The following is a 23,610-nucleotide window of genomic DNA, read 5'->3' on the forward strand; positions in this document are numbered from 1 at the left end:
CTTGGTGTGTGTGTGTGTGCCCTGCAGTGGGCTGGCGCCTTGCCCAGGGTTTGTTTCCTGCCTTGCACCCTGTGTTGGCTGGGGTTGGCTCCAGCAGACCCCTCGTAGTTAGGATATAGCGGGTTGGATAATGAATAGATAATCGCAACTATGATCACATTTTTGATACAGTGGAACCTCGGTTTGCGAGCATAATTCGTTCTGGAAACGTGCTTGTAATCCAAAGCACTCGTATATCAAAGCGAATTTCCCAATAAGAAATAATGGAAACTTAGATAATTCTTTTCACAACCCACAAATATTTATATAAAAATGATTAATACGAGATATAAAGTAAAAATACATAAATCAAATTAACCTGCACTTTACCTTTGAACAGAATCATGGCTGGTGTGAGGAAGATAAGAGAGGGGAGGAGGAGGAAGAGGGTTATTATGTAGGGTGACTTTCATTCGAACTAACAGAATCCCTGCTATCTATTGTCTCACTGGAATATTTTTCTTTTTTTGCGACTTTAACAAGGTAAACTATCCAATGACAGTTGCTTTTGCCTGAAGAGTCACTACACTTGGACACAAAATAAAAAAAAAAAAACTTTACGCAGTGTAAGGTTTCTAAACTGTTTTGGGATTTCACCCCCAACGGGACAACACGTGGAAGAGCGTCCCGAAGCAGCCGCAGGCTCCCAGCACTGTAGCAGTTCGCCGTAAAAGTGAATCAGAAAAGGTTATGGTCCAGCTATAAGCGCCTGCCGTCGATGGGTGATGCAAGGAACGTTAGAAATGTAAGAGCACAGTATTACTTCGCCATTAACCTGGTCACGGCCCTGTCTGATTGCTGTGTCTCTGTATAGTTAGTGGCAGATCCCGCTACAATAAATAACCGTGCTGTCCCTGTTTCACGCTGAATAAAGCTGGTGTTGCTAAAATACTGAGACTCAACCTCGTGTTTTAGGGTGCAAGACAGGGACTCATAGAGTACACACAGGTGGTCACCATGCTATAATAAACAGTATATGCTCATACGGATGTTGACTATATGAGTGAGGCACGCCGACTGAGAACGAGCACGGGCGACGATTACCCACAATCCCCACGTGATGCTCAGCGGACAAAGTGTATACGGACTACTCGTATTGCAAGACCTCACTTGTTTATCAAGTTAAAATTTGTTAAAAATTTTAGCTCGTCTTGCAAAACACTCGCAGACCAAGTTGCTCGCAATCCAAGGTTTCATTGTACTGTATTTGATTCTTTACTGGTGGTCTTAGCCCTCTATGATCCAGAAGGTTGAAAATGGCAAATTTCAAACATAGGCATGTTGGGTATCGTTTTAGATTAATTTAAGGTCAGTGATACAAATATGATTTTATTTTTGATCCTTTACAAGTGATCTAGCCCCCATGGTCCTCCATCCGAGGTCGACAAATGACAAATTTCTATTAAATCGAGAATATTTACAGTTTAAATATTTAAATTAAAGTACACATTTGAATATCTCAGATATTTGACACAACTATTCATGTTCATTATGTAGTTCTAACTCAAATTAAGTTAATCCTTACATTTTATATGAAAACCCTGAATTAGGCCAGCTTACACTAACTCAGACTTTTTGCTCATTGAAGTACAATTAATCCTAAAGTTTCCGTTTTTTTTTTTCTTTCTATCACTGCTGTATTATGCGTCTAATGAATACATGCATAAGATGTGCAGCAAATAAATTATTTATAGACCGTCTCTATATCAAATGTGAAAGGTGCGGGGCAGCAGTTGACTGCTCAAAACAGATCTCCTTTATCAAATAATGGAGGTGCTATCACTCAGATAAAGCCTGGAACAAAAATTTTGATGTTTTGCTTTTTCCCATATTGTAGCCTGAAGAACGTTTTCCTGCTTTTCCTGGTCCTCTTCGTTCTTGGGATTGTCTGCATCTACTCTCATAACATACTCTACTTGGTTAAGCCTGTGGATGGCGCTGATAAATGGGCATCTCCAAGTTCTTCTGAAACGTAAGTGTGTTTGATATCAACTTTATTAACCTCCGGAGCTGTTTACACATTTGGGGCAGGATGAATTAGTGAGGGGTAATTAATGTGGCGCCATGACAGTCCTCACTATTGCAGTGTACTTTTATGTATCTCCTTCTTTGGAAAGTTCTGTCTAAATACTTCAGCCTAATTCAATTGATTCAAATGATCAACCTTTACAACATCTTCAAATGCCGATTCGATTACGGATCTTATATGACCCAATTTTAACACCTTTTTTTTTTAGGTGCCCTGAGCGTTAGATTTTTACTTTGTGCTCCTCGCCCACTATAACCAATTGTCTAGTGGGGCAGAGAAACAGCTTTAGATTCGTCAAAAATTTCAATCTCCAGTTTTCGACATATCATGGCATTTTAGGGTGCCCTGATATCGAAAACATCGATATCTCAATGATGGGTGTGTGTCAGTCTATGTGTGTGTGTCTGTGTGTCGCAGTTTCTTGAGGATGGTCCAGAGCTAAAATGGCTGTCCAAATACTTCAGCCTAATTCTATTGATTCAAATGATCAACCCTTACAACATCTCCAAACGCCGATTCGATTACGGATCTTATATGACCCAATTTTGACACTTCTTTTTAGGTGCCCTGAGCGTTAGATTTTTTGCTTTTCTCCCCTTGCCCACCATAACCGATTGTCTAGTGGGGCAGAGCAAAAGCTTTAGACTCGTCAAAAATTTCAATTTACTGCTTTCCCGACATATCTCGACATTTTAGGGTCCCTTGATACCAAAAAAACATCGATATCTCGATGATGAGTGTGTGACAGTCTGTGTGTGTGTCACAGTTTCTCGAGGATGGTGCAGAGCAAAAATGGCTGGATGGAAAAATACCAAACTCGAAACTTAAGCCTGTTATAAGATGATGATGTGCTGATTAGTTTTTGAGTCAAATCGTATAAGAGAAAGAGGCCCTCTAGAAGAACCCTCAAATACAGTAATTCTGCAATTAATTATGAATTCTTCTCATCAATTGTTATCGTAATGACATATTTTATGATCAGAAAGGTCAGCATCAGAGCGGTCAATAATTACTGAAATGTTACACAATAGTTCGAGGAACTTGGTTCCTGGGGCCCAAATGGTCATTTCCCAATTTTTTTTTTTTATCACCCAATCCTGTTTTTATGTAGCTCCCATATAGTATATGTATGGCCGACATCTTGCCGGGGGCAACAGGAGGGGACGCTCACACCAAACAATTTCTATTGGTGATTATATCCTGAGCCATTCAGTCTATTAGTTGTGTTTTGTTAAATCAGTGGCATGTACTCAAAAGGGCTCCTGATGCCAAAGGTGAAGGCCATCAAAGTTTAATGCTGACCACACGCTTTGGTGCCACCCCCCAAATTCTGTCCCCAACAATACTAGGTATCCAAGTGGGCTTTGACCAGCAACACTCCCATGTCCTAAAATATAGAAACTACAAATCTCCAGACTCTGTGGTTTATTCAATTTGTTTCTCATTTCAAAAATCTATTCTATATATATGTGGGTAAATGAAAAATTAAAGGCAATCAGTTTGAAAATAATGCAGTAGATAGAAACTGGGGCAATACAACACATTTGTGATGGCTTATGGGTAACTTGAATATGCACAGTGCAGCACTCTGCCGTTAGTCTAGTTAAAGCCAAGGTCACATGAAACATGGACGCTCCACTGTGGGATTGCACTGTTATTGATGTGCTGTCTATGTAGTGAGATTTCTTTGGGGAGAGGAAGTGAAACCTGTAGAGATTCAACAAAGGGTTTTGCTTGTGCAGATCAGTAAACTGTTGGGGTAGCCATCTTGACTGAACTTTACGGTACCCTCAAGTCATCGCACATTATGGCGTGTGCAGATCCATAGCTGATATCCAAACACAGCAACAGCGGACAACATAATCCGTCAGCCTTCTCTGATGAAGGCATTTGCCTTAGCGATGTGGGTTTGTGTGCACGATGTTGATGGCCAACCAGATCGAGCTTTGTAGGTTATACTTGTTCTTCCTGCTTTAAGCTTTTCTACTCATTCATACACTTTTTGTGAGTCCTGCTGTTCTCACTTCTTTATGGAGCCAACATCCTTCTGTGAATTTCAGCAGGTTTCACTCCTACTACCCAAAGAAATTTCACCTTGGTGTGTTGTTCCACAATGTGCAATCCCACAGCAGAGCGTCCATGTTCGTTTGAATCTGGCTTCAACTAAAGTAACAGGAGAGCACTGCACTGTGCATGCTCAGATTACCCATAAGCCTTTGTCAATGTGTTGTATTGCATCAGCTTCTGTGGATTGTGGTTACCATGTAATTTTCAAATCACATTTATTTTTTGATTTTGCGTCTGTCCATCATATAGTGCCTTTCATCTGTCTCTCTCTCTCTCTCTCTCTCTCTCTCTCTCTCTCTCTCTCTCTCTCTCTCTCAGCAATAGGGAGCCGGACTGGGCCATCCTCACTCTTGCACCAGTCTCCGTCACCATGTGTTGGAGCGCACCTTGCCTCCACTTGGCTTGCGATACCCGTTTGTTCAGCAGAAATTATCATCTACAGATTAACGTTTGACGTTTTTGAGAGGGAAAGAGATCAGAGCTACATGTGTACCTGTGCATTTGCATCACGGCCATGTGCTCTTCTCGCCACGCGGGGGACGATGAGATAAGTGTGGCCATGTTTGACATTGGAGCATACCTACCTATAGTGTGTGTATGTGTATATATATATATATATATATGTATATATGTGTATATATATATATATATGTATATATATGTATATATATATATATATATATATATATATATGTATATATGTGTATATATATATGTATATATGTGTATATATATATATATATATATATATATATATATATATATATATATATATATATATATATATATATATATATTAGCAGCTGGAGATCCACAAAGGGAGAAAATGAATCACGTATCATAAAGTAGTTTTTATTCCTGAGCTTTCAACCCCTACCAGGGGTCTTCATCAGTGGATAATTCTTAGACTTACAAGAGTCAAAGGCAATATATAGCAATACCTTACAGGGGGAGGGGGGGGGTTTGTTGGGAGTAATGATGCTGCTGTCATTCTGTAGCGATCCACAAGTGAACAAAAAACCCTACGATCGCTACAGAATGACAGCAGCATCATCATCATCACACCAGCCGACAAAGGAGGTGCAACTGTCGTTTTAGACAAAGAACAATACACCACAGCTATAGAAGAAATGCTTTCTGACACTAACACTTATCAACAGCTGAGTAAAGACCCAACGAAAACCACACGATAGAATAAACACTGCTCTGACCAAACTCCGGAATAACAACCACCTGGATGCACAGAATTATTACAAAATGAAATCCAACGATGCTATCTGCCCTGAATTTTACGGACTCCCGAAAATACATAAAACACCACTGAAATTCAGACCAGTGGTCAGCCTAATAGGCGGACCATCCTACAACTTATCAAAAAGACTTTTCCAATTACTCAAACATCTAACTTTTGATTCAGAATATTCTGTGAACAGCGCTGAGTTGGCATTACAACGCTTAAAAGATTTATCCGTGGAGGAAACCATGGTCTCTTTTGACGTTGTGTCGCTATACACCATGATACCGATTCATCTAGCCACAGAAACACTTTTAATGAAACTGGAAAGTGACCCCACTATAGAAACAAGAACTAAGCTATCGATTAAAGACATACTACACCTAATATCACTCTACCAAAAAACTCACTTTCATTTTAACGGCAAATACTATACTCAGAAAGAAGGCATGCCAATGGGATCGCCGTTATCAGGACTTCTAGCAGAACGGGTAATGCAGCGATTTGAAAACGTGGCTCTATCTCAGTTCACACCCAAAATTTGGATACGCTATGTGGACGACACATTCGTCATAATAAAAAATGATCAGCTGAATGAATTCTACAAGCACATCAACCCAATATTCCCTGCAATCCAATTCACAATGGAGAAAGAAATTAACCGACACATCAGCTTCCTGGACATCTACATTGAAAGAAGTAATGACGCCACCCTGACTACTAGTGTTTACCGTAAAGAATGCTATGCAGACAAGATATTGCACTTCGCCAGCAACCACCCGATATCTCATAAACGGAGCTGTGTTAAAACTCTATTCAGAAGAGTCCACACCCATTGTAATACGAAGGAAACAAAAATGAAAGACAGACGCTATCTCTTCCACCTTTTCATTTCAAACGGATACTCGAAAACATTCATTAAGCGAAGCCTACACAGAAGACGCCAAAAAACTCAACAAACAATTGACTCGAATCATAACCACCACTTATCACCACAATGTGTCTGAAGGTGCTGCACGCATCCTGGCCAAGTCAGGTGTCAGAATAGCACACAAACCCACGAACAATCTGCGCACGGTTCTCTTTAATGCTAAAAACAAGAAATCGACAGCAGAAACACGAAACGCAGTTTATAGCATTCCATGCAGTTCGTGCTCAGCGGTATACATAGGACAAACTTCAAAAAGAATCGCAACACGTATACAGGAACACCGCAACGCCGTCAGAAGAAAGGACGCACTGTCATTGATCTATAAGCATACTAAATCAACAGCACATACATTTATTTGGGATGATGTACAAGTAAAATTTAAAGCCAATAATAAAAGTGCCAGAGAGCTGGCTGAATCCTGGTTATCAAATGAGAACGCCATCAACAGACACTTGGACATAAATCCAGCATATACAAACTTAAGAAGAACTTATTCTTAATAAACAAGACTTTACTCCCAACAACCCCACCGTAAGGTATTGCTATATATTGCCTTTGACTCTTTTAAGTCTAAACATTATCCTCTGATGAAGACCCCTGGTAGGGGTTGAAAGCTCAGGAATAAAAACTACTTTATGATACGTGATTCATTTTCTCCCTTTGTGGATCTCCAGCTGCTAATATGCAAACCGTATCACAGACCTTCTCATATATATATATATATATATATATATATATATATATATATATATATATATATACAGTAATCCCTCGATATATCGCGCTTCGACTTTTGCGGCTTCACTCCATCCCGGATTTTAAATGTATGCATATCTAAATATATATCATGGATTTTTCGCTGGTTCGCGGATTTCTGCGGACAATGGGTCTTTTAATTTATGGTACATGCTTCCTCAGTTTGTTTGCCCAGTTGATTTCATACAAGGGACGCTATTGGCGGATGGCTTAGAAGCTACCCAATCGGAGCATATATTACGTATTAAATAAAACTCCTCAATGATATACGATATGCTTCCTGTGCGGTGCTTGGTTGTTTGTTTTTCTCTGTCTCTCTCACTCTCTCTGACGTTCTCTGCGCCTGACGGAGGGGCTGTGAGCAGAGGGGCTGTGAGCAGAGGGGCTGTTTGCCTAGAGGATACGGATGCTACTCTAAAAAATGCTGAAAGACTACCTTCACATTGTTCCCTTGTCAACCTGTCAAGTATCCAACTCTCGGGTGGGCAAAGTCAGTCCTGGAGGGCCACAGTGGTTGCAGATTTTTGTTCCAACCCAGTTGCTTAATTACAAACCAATCCTTGTCAATTTATTTAATTTCATGGCTTGCTAGTGCTTTAACTGTGCCATGTCAAGTCATTCTCATGTCCTAAAATAGATAAGTAATTCTCAGTGCTTCACTTTTTTCTCTTAACTTTCCTTCCAAGTATTTAATTAAACCCAATAATGCATGATAAATACACACACAGGTGTAAATGGTAACAAGCTAAATGGAGAAATGCTGGTCACTTTTGCCATTTGCATGTTATTACTAATTAGGAGCAATTAAAAACCAAGAATACAGTTGTTTAAGACTAAAATAAGCAATAAGGGTTCATAATCTTAACGAGCGAGACAACGAAAGTGAAGCAGACGTGTTACTGGAGCAATAAGTGCTTCTTATTAAGCAAATGGGGTTGGAACAAAAACCTGCGGCCCTCCAGGACTGAATCTGCCCACCCCTGATCCAACCCATCACAAGCAGTTTGTTATCTGAGTCTCACATATTGCCATTACAATCTTGGCAACCTGTCTGTTTTGTATTTGTATTTGTTAAGCCCCTGTGGTTCTTTTGTTGTTGCTTTAATGTTACTCAGCCATCTTCATTGCTTTCATTAATTATCTTCTGGCTTCCTTCAGTAATGTAATTAAACATTCTTTAATTTTTAATTACTGTCAGATGAGGTCATCACTTGGGGTCTGTATGAAGGTGCAGGTGACAGTTATGCCTGCTCTAAGGCCTCAGGTTTTTTTTTCCTTTGTTCACCTGCTCCCCTCAGTCTGTTGTTGCAATTTTTCTGTTGTGGTGGTGTTTGTTTGTTTGTTTGTTTATTCATTTATTTATTTATTTATTTGTTTTTACTTTTTGGCCTGGTTAAGACTTACACTTTGTTTAGATCTTGCTTTCCTTTTTTTCAAATCTATTATTATTATTATTATTATTATTTTATATGCTAGCCGAGTGATGATGAATCCACTTTCTTTTCACAAGAATCATGGACACCGGTGTCATGGACAGGGCCATCTAACACATATTATAATTATAATTATAATTGTCAAATTAAGTTTTGTATCTTTCGGGGTGTGGGAGGAAAATGGACAACAAAGTGGTGAGAACGGACCATGATTAGGTGTAGGATTTGTACCCAGGATGCTTCATACATCAGGCATCGGGGCTGAACACTTTTTTCAAAACTGCAGGCCAGTCTAAAGAAATGATGCCGACTACATAGACGTTTCATTTGTGTGAAGGTCACCAGGGTCCATTGATCGGACACTGCCAAGGTGATGAGGTAAGCTATACTGTACATACTTAATGTAACAAGTTGTGAGTGGTGACAGAAACAAGGAGATGGCCTTTTCAAGGTTGCTAGGCTCACCCACAGTGACAAAGGCCCTATATCTACAATTCTAGATCATGTGACAGCTGAGCTGCTAAGAGAGCTGGTTTGGGGACCTAATTACAAAGCCAACCAGTCCAGTCAGGTTGAAGGAGATAAAGGGATAGGACACAATGGGGTAATAATACTCAAGTTGATGAGGACAACGGCTGACAATTAGCAAGTCTGGTTAGACCTGCTCATTCTCATACAATTACAATTGTTTTGAACGCAATTTAAGTCAAAATGTAAGCAACCAAAATGAACGCACTATCCACAAATGGAACTGCATTTCTAGTAAGATGTGAAAGAGTTTATTTATCTGCAGAATCTTTCAAAACCAGAGTGTTTCAAAGTTTTTATGGCGTCAGGGTCTTCAACCTCCTTATTGGATGTCTACGTAGAAATGAAGAGAAGAGGAGGCAACCTCCTTGGGGTTTCCATCTTGTTAAAGTTTTTTTGGCACTGAGGTAAAGTAGGGTGGGGGGGGCGTCAAATTGATGATCCCCCCCCCTTAGGACTCCCAGCACTTTGATTTCTGCATATAACATCAAGGCAAGGGGGTGGGTGCCCCTTGGTGTTTCACATTTAAAACGCAGACCAAACATTAAGGGGTTTACTCCACTTAAACTCTTCTGTCCCAATTGCTGCTGTTCAAAAGTGTAGTTCTAGGTGATTTGCTGTTAACTCTTCCGCCTGTGCTGTTCTTTATTCCATTACGTTGGAGTTTTACTGGGCCGGTAAGTAAGTACAGATGTGGACAGATTTGTCGGTCCACTTCTAGCTCATTGCAAAAGTGATGACATGAAAAGTGATTGTCCCCTGTGTACCTGCGTGCCTTATAAGATGTCATCAAGTAAAGCAAATCAAGCATGCAAGGAGTGCAAGTGTTGCTTCTTCTACAGAGATCTTCTAAAATGGCCTGGACACATTTGTTGGGACCCCTAGAAAAGATTCTAAATAATTGTATTTGAGGGATTTTTTTTTTTTCAAACTGGCTGTTTTCTTGAATTCATATCACAAACGTCTCCAGTCATGCAATCGGTCATTCGGCCGATTTAAATGGAGAAGAGTCGTCACTCTGCTGTTTGTCATCATCGTGTGTCCCACACTGAACATGGACCAGAGAAAGCAAAGGAGAGAGTTGTCTGAGAAGACCTGAAAAAAATGATAGACCAGCATGTGAAAGACAAAGGCTAGAAGACCATCTTCAAACAGCTTGATGTTCCTGTGACCACAGTTTCAAATATTAGTAAGAAGAAGAAGGTCCATGAGACTGTAACCAACCTCCCTGGACATGGCCACCAAGAGGAAAATCAACCCCAGAATGGGCGGAAGGGTAGTGAGAATGACAGACGCAAAGCCAAGGGCAACTTCCAAAGAGATACCAGCTGAACTCTAAGGTCGAGATCCATCAGTGTCTGATTGCACAGTGCATCACTTTTTTAGTCACAGTGGGCTCAATAGAAGAAGACACGTGAAAATGTCATTGACAAGCCTGAATGCCTTTGGCAGACAAAACTGGAGCTTTTTAGCAAATCACATCAGCTCTATGTCCACAGACGAACAAATGAAACTTTCAAAGAAAAGGCCACCATAGCAACAGTGAAGCATGGAGGAGGCTCGGTTATGTTTTGAGGCTGCTTTGCTGCATCTGGCCCTGGTGTGTCTTGAGTCTGTGCTGGGGAACAATGAAATCTCAAGAATATCGAGACATTCTGGACTGAAACGTACTGCCCAGAGTCAGAAAGCTCTGTCTCAAATCGCAAGTCATGGACTCTTCAACAGGAGCCAAAACACCCAGGAATGGCTAAGAAGAAAACATGGAACTACTCTGAGTGGGCCTTCTGTGAGCCCTGATTTGAATCCCATCAAACATTTATGGAAAGAACTGGAACATGGAGTGTGGAAAAGACCCCCTTCAAATCTGACCCTCCTGGCACAATTTGATCAGGATTAGTGAGCCAAACTACCTGTGGACAGGTGCAGAAGTTTCATGGAGAGCTCCAAGAATCGCTTGTTGGCAGGGACTGCAAACTCTAAAGGTTTTGCAACAACATATTAGGTGAAGGGTCTCATCGTTTTTGTCCATTACATTTTTATTTGTGTAATTTATTTGAAATATTCTGTTGAATCAAAACTCAAAGTCTGATTTTTGTCGAATACAAAATAAGCAATGATAGGCGCCAATGGCTTTGGTCAGTTTTGAGTTATTTCAGAGACAATTGTGGGGTCTTCTTTTTTTGTGGAGGGGTACCAACACATTTCTTCACTGTCGGCAATGTCCGTTACCTCCATATCAGTCAGGTACTATGTGCCAGCTTACTATGGCTTGCTGTCCATTATTGATGTTGCATCGTATATCACGCCTGAACGTATGTATTCACATAGAGAGAATTCTGAACAAGCGTGTGTGTCATGCAAGTGTGTGAATTGAAGTAAACATTGGTGCGGAAAAATGAATTTGTATTAAATTGGCTTGGCTACTGCTAGCATTGAGCAGAGCACATAACACTCGGTCAGTCACCCATCGTAATCGCATCGCAGCAGTAAGATCTGAAAGAAGCCGTAGTTTTTCCAAAACAAGACATGTATTATCGTGACATTTCCCTCTACATATCCTTAACCTGTTTTCTTCAGGGATAGGTGTGCTCATCAGGTTTGTTACCAGGTTGGTCGCACCTTAAGATTAACCTACACATACACAGATACACGCATACATACAGAACTTCAACAGTGCCCACACACACACACAGCTGGTTAATCTCATGCACTTTTAACCACGCAAGTGCCTTAGGAATAACACATACAAAACTTGTCAGTCTCTTAGCACTTCAAGAGATTTACTTATTATCGGCACGAACAACATACAATGTTTTAAATATACCTCAAACCTAAATATTCGGTTTCTAGAAATACATTTAAACATACAAAAGCTCAACATCCTTGGCTATCAGCCATTTATCATCCAAGAATGCCTTACTTTACGTACTGTTCCCTACTATTGGGTGGGGCTCTCACCCTCAGCCCTTAATAAACCTCGTAGCACAGAGTGTATGGCAAACTTCCGACTGCCCCAGGTGCTCTTTAAAATATCTACAGTACTTTATTACTTCAATCACTCCAGATATGAAGACAAAGTATGTAAAATTAAAATCAGCGTGATATTTATTACACGAATAATAATACCAAATAGAACAAAGAATAATAGAAAATAAGATTGATAGTAAAGTCTGGATATAGTCTTTAGGAAAAGCTTCCAAAAAAATAAAGATATCAAGGATGAATGTCCCAGGGCAGTGTTGATCCAGCTCTCGAAGTTTTTCATGAGATGCTTTGCTGACGATCATACTGAAATGGCCGCACATTGCTGGCTCCCTCCTCTGACATCACTCTCTTCTTCTGACGCTCTTAATTTATTATAAAATTTCCATGGGAGTTTTGCAATACGTGATTGTTAGATATTCAGATTGGCTAGCTATCAATATATCAGACTCTTTAAACTATTTGAATATGTCCGTGTTCCCAAGCAATAAAGTTTTTGATGTTTTAAGAGCCTTCCTTTCCCAAACTGTAAACCAATTTAGTCCTGGTGCCCTTCCCTTCACAAGTGATTAAATCATCAATAAAGTTTGGGGCATCTCCTGAATTCCTGCTCAGTTCAAACAAATGGTACTGTGTTTGAGGAAAACTGCCCATGGAAGTGTCCTGTATTAAGTTCATCTGTTGCTTTGTCTTGAGCAAAATAAAATGAAAATATTGACAAAAAATCTGCTGATTTTGCACCTCACAATAAGACATAAGCTTGAATAAGCGTTTTCATTGAAAATGTTTCATTAATTATCTGTACTTCCATTTCATTTTCTACTTGTATTTATTTAATGTGACACACATGGTACGTCCCCTGCTCTTGGCAGCTCTTTGGAATCGGTTGACACCTCTGCAGTATTTGACCCTCGAATTAGCACATGGGTCATATAGAAATGTGTGAAAAAGTAAGTGCACCCCAAGAAATGTGTTTTCTATTTTAATATATGCGGACATTTCAATTAGAACACTCTAGATGAGAACAGGCCATTCAGCCCAACAAAGCTCGCCAGCCCTGTCCACTTGTTTCCTCCAAGAAAACATCAAGTCGAGTTTTGAAAGTCCCTAACGTCTTACTGTCTACCACACTACTTGGTTGCTTATTCCAAGTGTCTATCGTTCTTTGTGTAAAGAAAAACTTTCTAATGTTTGTGCGAAATTTACCCTTAAGTTTCCAACTGTGTCCCCGTGTTCTTGATGAGCTCATTTTAAAATACAAGTCTCGATCCACTGGACTGATTCACTTCATAATTTTAAACACTTCAATCATGTCACCTCTTAATGTTCTTTTGCTTAAACTGTAAAGGCTCAGCTCTTTCAATCTTTCCTCATAATTCAACCCCTGTAGACCTGGAATCAGCCTAGTCGCTCTTCATTTCTCTTCAATTCATTTAAACAGGATCTTTGGAGCATAAATCAATACAAAATTGACTTTGTAATAGTTTATTTAACCAAAACTGGGCAGATATATAATTTTCCTCTGCAGAAAAAGTCAGTCCACCCTTGGCTGTAATAGCTGGAATTTCCTCTTCAAGTCTGCGTTTCCTGTTTAGCGTTTCCTGACATCGACTGGCCAAACTTTTTTTTTTTTTTTCTTCCTTTCTTCTATGCATAATTCTTTCAGGTGTGTGATGTCTGAGGGGCGTCTTGCGTAACCAGACCATTTCAAATTCCTCCACAGCATCTCAATGGGATTTGGAACCGGGCTTTGACTTGGCCATTTCAGAGCCACCCCATTTCTTTCCTTTCCACCAATTCTTGGTGGATTTACTGGTATGTTTAGGGTCGTTGTTATGTTGCAAGGTCCACTTCGGTTGTGTTTCAGTCTTCTGAAACTCTATCCTCAATCACCCTCTGGTACAATGAAGAATCTCTAGTGGATTCTGTGATGGTGAGTTGCTCCAGCCTTAATGCAGCAAAGTAGCCCCAAACTAGAATATGTCCACCACCATGCTTTGCAGTTGGGATCATGCTTTTCTGGACAAACACTGTCTCTGGTTTTCTTCAAATATGTCTTCTGGTATCATAGCCAAATAATTCTGTCTTTGCCTTGTCTGTTCCAGAAGTCGTGGTTGGGTAAACTTTAGTCTTGTCCTGATGGTCTTCTGGGTTTCCTCCTAGTACACCTCACAATGTTGGTCCAATTTGAGGAGCCTCTTCCTACAGGTAGACTTGAGCAGTCTGGCGTACAAAATGACAAATGTGAGCAAAGAAAACCATTAATGACAAGAGCAACCTGAAGGTCCTGTGATGACATTCTGGACTTCTTAGAGATGTCTTTAAGCATCTTCCATTCTGGTCTTTGGGATAATTTTTTGCAGGGGTAGTCTGGTCTGGACAAGAAGGCAGCTGTTTAAAAATTCTCAACTCATGCAAGTGATCTTCCAGAAAGGGAAATGGTTAATTCCCAGTTTTTTGGAGATCTTTATAAATCCTTTCCCTGAATTCTAGGCAGATATAATCCTTTCAGTTTTGGCATGGTGATAACACACACTTCAACAACAAAGAGCAAACCAAACTAAATGTCTGAGGTTTAAATGAGATGGCTTCTGGCAAGATCCTCTCTAGTGATGCTCTGATCTTTAGCACCTGATTCTAGTTGTAGGTATTAGAGGTAGCCATAGATGTAGGAGTGCACTTACTTTCTTCATGTAGGAAATGTGCATTTGTTTATTTCAGTATACAGTGGACTATAAAATGTAACTGACATGACATTTGTGATATTATCTCACCTTTACCAATGGGTACTATTTAAATGAAGATCTCATCTTGGTATATCCAATTATATTAAAAAAAAAAAAAATCACACATTTCATGGGGGGCACTTACTTTTTCACATAACAATGACCAAGCGTGACACACTCAACTCCACGTAATCCAGATCATGGCAGGGGTGAGGGAGCCTATCCCAGCTGCACTGCGCGCAAGACAGGAAACTGCCTCTGGCATTGATGCCGTCCAGTTTATTTATTTATGTTTGTTTTTCTGTATTTTTTTTTTTAGAAATGAAGTCAAAGGAAGAGAAGATGACCTGAACTTTATTCAACCAACATTAAGAAAACGGTAAGAGGAACTGAGAATTACAAGAAACACTAACACAGTGACTTTGGCATTGACATAGAAAGCTGCTGCTTGAAACCTGACCCTTTATTTTGAGACCACAGGGGGTCGTTCCACCTCCTAGTATAGAAATCCGAAAATTACTGCACTGCGCACTTGGAATGTGTAATTTGCACTGGAAAATATGCAAAGTGCATTGGAAAACTTTTAATGTCAGTCATGTTCATGATCATTTGCAATAATCAACCAAAAAGAGAGCTGGTACTCCTCCATGATCCTGGAAGACGTTGGAGTGAGTCATGTAGGGCTATTTCTAGCGGCCCTAAAAGGTATGCCAATATTGGACCTTCCATCCCTCTTCCCAAAATGGTCCGTTTGGTCACTTAACTCGCTTATGTTATGATGTTGATGTTGGCAAACTAATAATACAACCTGGATTATTATCGGGTATCTTGCTTAGACTAATAGGTGGCACTGGTTTAGTCTGGTTCAACATGGCATTTTATTTTGGCCACTATGTCTTCTCCTTCATCCGCTGATGAAAAAATGGCAGAGAGACTTTGTTAGCTCTATTCTTGTCTTCCCTGATGTACCTCCAAGACCAGTGGGATAAGCCGACCACCTACTTCATATCAATCCTATTCAACCCCAACTCAGTCCTGCAGTCCAGCTCCCATTCTAGTTGCAGCCTGTATTCCCCCAGGGAAGCTTGCATGACCAGTAAATTTCCTCTTTGGAATTTCACTTAGCAAAGGTCTTATCTAATACTGTAAACGGACTGGCTTAAACATTGTGACTGAGTGCAGTAATGACACCTCTGAATTTTGGGGAGCCAACCGGGTCGTCCTATTTATTGTCCAGAGACAGCAAATCAAAATTAGATTAAAAAAAAATTATATTTGTAGGGGTTTGTCCCTTAAGCGGGAATGTCTTGAAAAATGAACCAAGGGAGTCGCTTTAGTGGAGCTCCATCTGATGGGTTGCTTTCACCAGTAACGACGCCTTCTTCCAGGACATCCGGGATCTTATGGGCAACTTCTCAGTATTGTGGAAGAAGAAGGAGATGGCAGTGTTAGGGGACCTGCCCCCTCTGGTTGCGATGGGTTATTACATATCTCAACCAAGCCTCCGAGGAGGAGCTCTAACGCACATGTGTGATAAGATAAAATAAAAATATAAAGACAACATTACAAAGACAATCTATAAGAGAGAGAGAGAGGTTAGGAGCATCCGCTGATACAGCGCATTGCCACAACCACCACATGACAAACCAACTCAGGATCCCAGATTAGGACCTGAGTGCAGTCATGCAATGGGTGACACCTCAGCACCACACTATAGTTCAGATGGAATGGAACACTGGGAGGTTTTTTATGGACGCTGGAGTGCCAATTCTGCCACCAACCTGCCCCCCAGGTTTTTCCCAGCAGGTTGGAGAGGCCTAAAAACCAAACCAGACCAAAATAATACCAAATTTCTGAATTATGTTTTGCCTTTTCTTCCTACAGGGTTCCCTGCACGTGCCGACAAGTACCTAAAGTGTATGATCTGCCAGCTGTCTTGAAAGAGGAAGAGAGAAGCCGCATACAAGCAAGGAGGACGGCCGAGTTTAAAAAGCATCTGTCCAGGTAAGCTGTTCTGTTTACAGTCGTCTCTCTTATTGACGTTTCTGTAATGACTTGTGTAGCACGTCCTAGTTTTGCCTTCCAAGTTTCAGCCCTGTGCCTGACAAAGGGGGGGAATGGGGGCTGTAGCCTACACCCTGGGCTAATGAATGAAGCTGCTCCTACCATTCTGTACAACCTGCAGTCCTCCATTTGTGATAGAAAGAAAAGAGGGTTATCACATCACCAAGTCTTAGCTATAGCAACATGGAGTGGCCGACACAGACGTTTTAATTCTCAATTAAAATAATCCGGGATGTAGTCCCAACAGCCAGCTTCTTGTAGCCGAGGATTGCACCCAACCTCCTTGGCCCCACTACAGGTGGTGAGCCTATGGGAAGGGGGATCCACATTGACTCTATGGGCTGTGCCCAGCCGAGCCCCATGGGTGCAGGCCTGGCCACCAGGCGCTCGGCAATCGAGCCCCACCTCCAGGCCTGGCTCCAGAGGAGTGCCTTGGTGACCTGCGTCTGGGTAAGGGAAAATGCCATCCAAATTTCTTAATCATCGTAGGAGGTTTTCTGAACCGCTCTTTGTCTCGTCCTTCACCTAGGACAGCATTTCTCAACCTTTAAGTATTTGCGACCCGAGTTTTCATAACAGTTTTAATTGCGCCCCCTAACGTTTTTTTGAAAGGAGCCCACTAATACCAATTTGTTTTTATTTAATTAATGATATATCATAGATGCAGATTTTATTATACCTACTTAACTTTTATCGACATTTATCTAACTCTACATTTATTTTTCTAGTATCAGAATGTAGTTTAAGTTCATTTGTTTTGGTTTCAATAGGACAAAAGTTTCAAAAGGGAATTAATCCAGCGGATCAAGACTGTGACTTTAAAATGAGTTCATCAAGAACACGGGGACACAGTTGGAAACTTGTGAAGTGTAAATTTCACACAAATATCAGGAAGTTTTTCCTTACACAAAGAACGATAGACACTTGGAATAAGCTACCAAGTAGTGTGGTAGACAGTAAGACGTTAGGGACTTTCAAAACTCGACTGGCGAGCTTTGTTGGGCTGAATGGCCTGTTCTCGTCCAGAGTGTTCTAATGTTCCAATAACCAGGACACTCGGGCAACTGATCACCTCCTGGACGCCTCTCTGGTGAGGTGTTCCGGGCACGTCTAACCAGGAGGAGGCCCCAGGGAAGACCCAGAACACGCTGGAGGGACTATGTCTCTCGGCTGGCCTGGGAACACCTCGGGATTCCCCCAGAAGAGCTAGTGGAAGTGGCCAGGGAGAGGGAAGTCTGGGCATCTCTGCTCAAACTGCTGCCCCCGCGACCCGATCTCGGATAAGCGGAAGAGGATGGATGGATGGAAGGGCTGTAGTGGGGGAAAATGATCTGCAACCGTAACAGGTTTTACAACACGTTTAAGACGGTGCTTGAAGTGGAGTCAAATTACTGGTGGCACTCTTATTATGGCAAGAGCAGGGAGGGGGGTCCTTCCCAGGAAAGTATAGCATGCCACCAACCTCAAGAGCTAATTTAAGGACAGAATGACAGAAAAGTCAGCAGCCGTCACCAGGGACAACTCGATGAACCAAAGACACAGCGCTACTGATGTGTGAGTGCAAAGGGTGTGTGTTTTAAAGCAAATGAACGATAATTAACTGTGTAAATGTGGGTGCTCTGAGACTATCAAAAGATAGTGTGTTAAATAAAAATGAACTTTTGTCCCGTTCCCTTCTGAGATGCTGCAACGCTTCATTTGAAATGAATAGATTCTTTTTGTGCCTCGCAACCCGTAATTAAAGTTTACATGTCTTCGCCCAAGTAATTTTGAGAGACGTATTGCAATTTCTGCTTTCATGTTTTTCTCATTTACTGTTGCGTATCTAAAACTGCATTTTGATGATTATGATCAAATGGTCTTTTAATAGAGCGGTCAAATAAATATAACGTAAACAGCTCAGGCTTGTTTTGTTCTTTCAAACTTTGATAATAAAAACTGAAACTGCTTAGTTCGGATTTTAATAAGGGATCTAAAAGGTCCAGCCGTTCAGATTATTAAACCGGCTTTGACAGGACAGTGGCTAATTTCATTCCGCGGTTTCCGCAGCTCAGGGACCAGTTGAAAAGCAAATGGAAAGTTGGGAAAGGCTGACATTTGAAGTCTAATAGCCTTTCTCCTGCTGTTAAAGCCATTTGTGTTTACCGTTGTCAGGGTTGCGTCCCACGTTTCTAGGGGCGTGGTCTCCAGGGTCCTTTCTTCTGCACTGTGTCTTATCCAATTACAGATAAAACCTTTTTGAATTCTCTTTGTGATTATTTTTCGTGTCTTGCATGGTTTTCCACTTCTTGCCTAATTACTGACTGTGATTTTTGCCTCTCATCTGGATTTCAGTCGCTTTGTTTTATTCTCATTTGTTTTTGCTGTTTACACACATTTCCCGGTTTAACACAAGTAACTAGATATCTGTTCTCCTGCTGAGTCAGGACAGGCAGCCACTTGTCTCATTGTCTTTGTCTTTCCACAGGGAAGCTTCTCCGCTGGACTCGCTTTTAGTAGCCCTGCCAAACTCTCCTCTCAGGTATCCCATCCAAGGAGTGCAAGTGACGCCCCTCCAGACCATCTCCATCCCAGGTACAATACAATAATACAATACAGTTTATTTTTGTATAGCCCAAAATCACACAGGAAGTGCCGCAATGGGCTTTAACAGGCCCTGCCTTTTGACAGCCCCCCAGCCTTGACTCTCTGAGAAGACAAGGAAAATCTCCCAAAAAAAACCTTGTAAGGAAAAATGGAAGAAACCTCGGGAAAGGCAGTTCAAAGAGAGACCCCTTTCCCGGTAGGTTGGGCGTGCAGTGGGTGTCAAAAAGTAGGGGGTCAATACAATACAAGACACAGAACAGAACAATTCCTTGAGACAGCATAATAATAAAAATTTTAGAAGTACGGTTTAACAGTAGATGATATGACATAATTAGGTTTGGATATTTTTAGAGTCCTGGAGACCTCATCCATCTAGCTGCCTCCCCATTTGGCCATGCCACGGCTGAAACGTTGCTCCGATGAAAGGACCCCTCTTTCCCATGATTCCTGTGATCCTCCATCAGGGATGACTTTACCATAGGCAGGCAAACAACTTGGCAGGTGGGCCGTGGCACCAATTGCCACATTTGGGTACCGAGAAAAGAAACAGAATAGGTGAGGGTTAGTATTCAAATATAATTATCATGTTACTTATGTTATAGTGCTAATGACTAACAACAGAGATGCAGTCTGTACAGTTAATCAGCAGCTCTAGTCAGGGTGTGCTAAACTGAAGTAGTGAGTCTTAAAAGCTGAGACCAAAGGGGCATCTCTTATAGTAGTAGGCAGACGACTCCACAGTTTAGGGGCCCTGTAACTAAAAGCTCGACCTCCCACTGTTATTTTATTAATCCTTGGAATCCTAAGCAGACCGGCATCTTGAGATCTTAATGTGCGCTCAGGTTTGTAAGTCATGATAAGTTCAGACAAGTAAGCGGACCTTGGCCATTTAATGCTTTATATGTTAAAAGGAGGATTTTGAAATCTGCCCTAAACTTAACTGGGAGCCAGTGTAAAGATTTAAGAACTGGGGTTATGTGTTCATATTTTCTTGTTCTTGTAATAATTCTTGCAGCGGCATTTTGGATTAACTGGAGGCTGAATAAAGAACAGTTTGAACAGCCAGTGAACACCGCATTGCAGTAGTCAATCCTACTAGAGATAAATGCATGAATTAATTTCTCACAATCCTGTTTATTTAGAAAGCGCCTTAATTTCCTAACATTTTTAAGATGGAAAAAACGTGTTTTGGACGACTTTGTAATATGCGCTTTAAATGACATGCTAGAGTCAAAGATAACTCCTAGATTGCGGGCTGATTCAGTAAAATTAATTGGGATTCCAACTGAGTTAAATGACGACAAAATATTGCTGTGATCAGCGTCATTCCCTCCAACAATTAACATCTCTGTTTTATCTGTATTTAAAGACAAGTAGTTCTCATTCATCCATTCCTTTAATTCACTAACACAACTAATTAAAGACAACATCGGAGAAACTTCATTTGATTTAAAAGAAAAATATAACTGGGTGTCATCTGCGTACGAGTGAAAATTAACATTATGTTTCCTAATGAGAGATCCCAGTGGAAGCCTGTAACACCAAACCATGCTAACCCTAACCCTGACGGTGGTAACCTTACAACATAGTTGCTTTCATTCAGATGTGTTATCGCCTTCAATTTACACGTGCTTCGTTTCTATTTGTCATGTGTGTTGATGAAGGCATGGTGATACGTTATGTTGAGCTCCTGCCTCGCATATCCAGCATCCTGGGTTTTAAACCTATGCCTGGTCAGTTAAACGTGTCAATTTCTCACAGTGTCGGCACATCACCAAAGGAGCAGGTTGGATTAACTGGTGATTCCAAATTGGCCAAATGTGGGGGAGTGCATCTCACACCGAGTGCTACAAGGATAGGCCCCAGCCCCACCGTTACCCTAACTGGATTAAGACAGGAGGGTTTGAGAATGTTACGCGTCTTAATGGGCATCTATTATTATTTTTGCTTTGCGCCCTGCCCCATCATAACCTTTCGTCTATGGGGGAAGATTCGTCAAAAATTTTAACTCGAGTTTTCAACGGATCTCAATGTTTTAGGGTCCTCTGATACCAAAAACATTGATATCTCGATGATGGCTGTCTGTTGCCTATTATGAGATGACGATGTGCTGAAGTTTTTGAGCCAAATCGTGCAAGAGAAAGAGGCACTTCAGAGGAGCCCTCAGATACCGCAATTCTGCAATGAATTCTGAATTCTTCTCGTCACTTGCTATCATCATGACCTATTTTATGATCAAAAAGATGAGCATCAGAACGGTCAATAATTCCTGAAATGTTATCGAATAGTTTGGGTAAATTGGTTTCTGGGCCGCAAAGCCTACTGACGCTCCTGTCCGAATTTTTTCTTTCTTTCTAATGTTCCATTTCCTTTTTTAACATTGACTACAAATATTATACATTCTGTATATAGAGTGCCTTCAGAAAGCTTTCAGACCCCCACATGTTTGACACATTTTGTTATGTCACGGTCTCATTTTTAAATTATTTAGCTTCATATTTTCATTAATAAATCAACACTGGACAATCCAGAATGACAAAGTGAAAGCACCCATTTGAGGAAGTTGTGAGAAATTTATTAAAAACAAAAACCTGAAGCTTATTGCCTAATGAGGCCACACTGGCACACTATTATGCAATTCCTAGTCATACCCTCCACAGTTTAACATGCAAGGTGAGCACAAAAACAATTTCAAACTGATGAAATTCCTGAATGCCATGTCACAATCACCACTCCGAACTGTGAGCACCCTCATGCTCTGACCCAGTCGTCTGGCCATAATAATTTGGCCCTTATCAAAGTCACTCAGGCCTTTACACCTGCCCATATCTTCTGTATTCACAGAAAGACAATGTTGTCAGTGACAGCGCCCCCTCTCATTCCTGGCTGGTAATGCTTACTACTCCCTTAGAGTCTGAAAGGTGCTACCAATGCTTATGTGTGCGAAAACAGTCATATTGGGGGAAGCGTAGCTGCACCCCAGACACAACTACACAAACACAGTCCCAGGTTCAAATACAAGGTAATTTTATTTACAACAGTCCCTTAATTGGCTTCCAAATCCTCATCTCCAGATAGCACAGTGTAACAAGAGGTTTTCCAAAGTAGTCGCGTCCACCTCTTCCAGACTCTGTGACTACTGAGGCAGAAAAAAACGGTTTCTTTTATGCTGGACCCAGGGGTACTTCTGGGGCCATACAGCTGCATGTAAGAAGCACTTCCAGGTCAGGCGGAAGCCCTTTCAACGAAGATTTAATGGTGTCCTGCAGCTCCCTCTAGTGGCACCCAAGAACCACCATAAGAGCTGACCTCTGTGACTACAATTTCCAGCATTCCCTGCAGGTATCCATATGGGAGTTCCACTATTGGGATGCTGTCATCATGTGCAATGGGGGAAGAACGTAGCACTGGGAAGTGGCCTCCCACTCTCCTTCTGAGCAGGCCTGTGTCCTGTCCTGGTCCATTCTTGTCCATTCATTATGGCTTTTCTTCCTGACGAGGAACCACTCTATATATAGGTCAATATGTCAATCCATGTCTGTTTTTCTATTACAGCCTCCCGTCCTGGCAAGGAATCTGCTTCTGTCCCGATCAAGACACTGGACCATTTAGCATGGTATCCAACTACATAGAATAGAATAATATGTCCTGCACCCACAGAACTCGCCACTCAAGGCCTTTTTCTTCAGATCTCCTGTTACTTTTTCCATCCACATCCACATGTCCCTACTGCTTCATTTTGCTTCAACCTCGTACTCTCCCAGATAGCTCTCCAACTTTTGTTGGACCTCTGATTGTATTATTTCATATTCTGTCCTTTTTTTTTTTTTTGTAACTCCACACGTCCATCTCCATCTCCACATTTTCATTTCTGCCACATCTGACTTCTTCTCCTGCATGTCCCTTTAGTGCCCAAGTCTCCACTCCACACATCATTGCTGGTTGTACCACTGTCTCAAGTGTATATTGAACTTGATAATTGCCAATACTGGTGTCATGTTTCAACCAACATGTCTCCCCTGGCTGGGGTTTAAAATGTCATTTCTTGTTGGTTTTTCAATTTTATGCAATTTATTTGTATTAACGTTTATTTCATTTATTATGCACATGTTTCTGACTGTATGTTGGAAAAGGGGAAGGGCTTTGATTATGTCCCTTGTGCCACAAGGGGTGGGGCCACCTGCCCATCACCTACAGTAATTTAAGGGAGGGGCCTCCCTGTGATTCTCTGCGGT

General features: G+C 41.2%; 1 protein-coding gene across 1 annotated transcript in view; it reads left to right on the top strand.

Moving 5' to 3' along the window:
* Positions 1–23,610, top strand: part of LOC120517257 (beta-1,4 N-acetylgalactosaminyltransferase 2-like) — a 77,247-nt gene that overhangs the window by 16,794 nt on the left and 36,843 nt on the right. Inside the window, exons 2-5 of the mRNA XM_039739458.1 lie at positions 1,877–2,011; positions 15,045–15,104; positions 16,610–16,729; positions 19,257–19,363. Coding sequence (XP_039595392.1) covers positions 1,877–2,011; positions 15,045–15,104; positions 16,610–16,729; positions 19,257–19,363 — 422 coding nt within the window. The remainder of the gene's footprint in view (positions 1–1,876; positions 2,012–15,044; positions 15,105–16,609; positions 16,730–19,256; positions 19,364–23,610) is intronic.

Source organism: Polypterus senegalus, chromosome 17, assembly GCF_016835505.1.
Source record: "Polypterus senegalus isolate Bchr_013 chromosome 17, ASM1683550v1, whole genome shotgun sequence".
Taxonomy (NCBI): Eukaryota; Metazoa; Chordata; class Cladistia; order Polypteriformes; family Polypteridae; genus Polypterus; species Polypterus senegalus.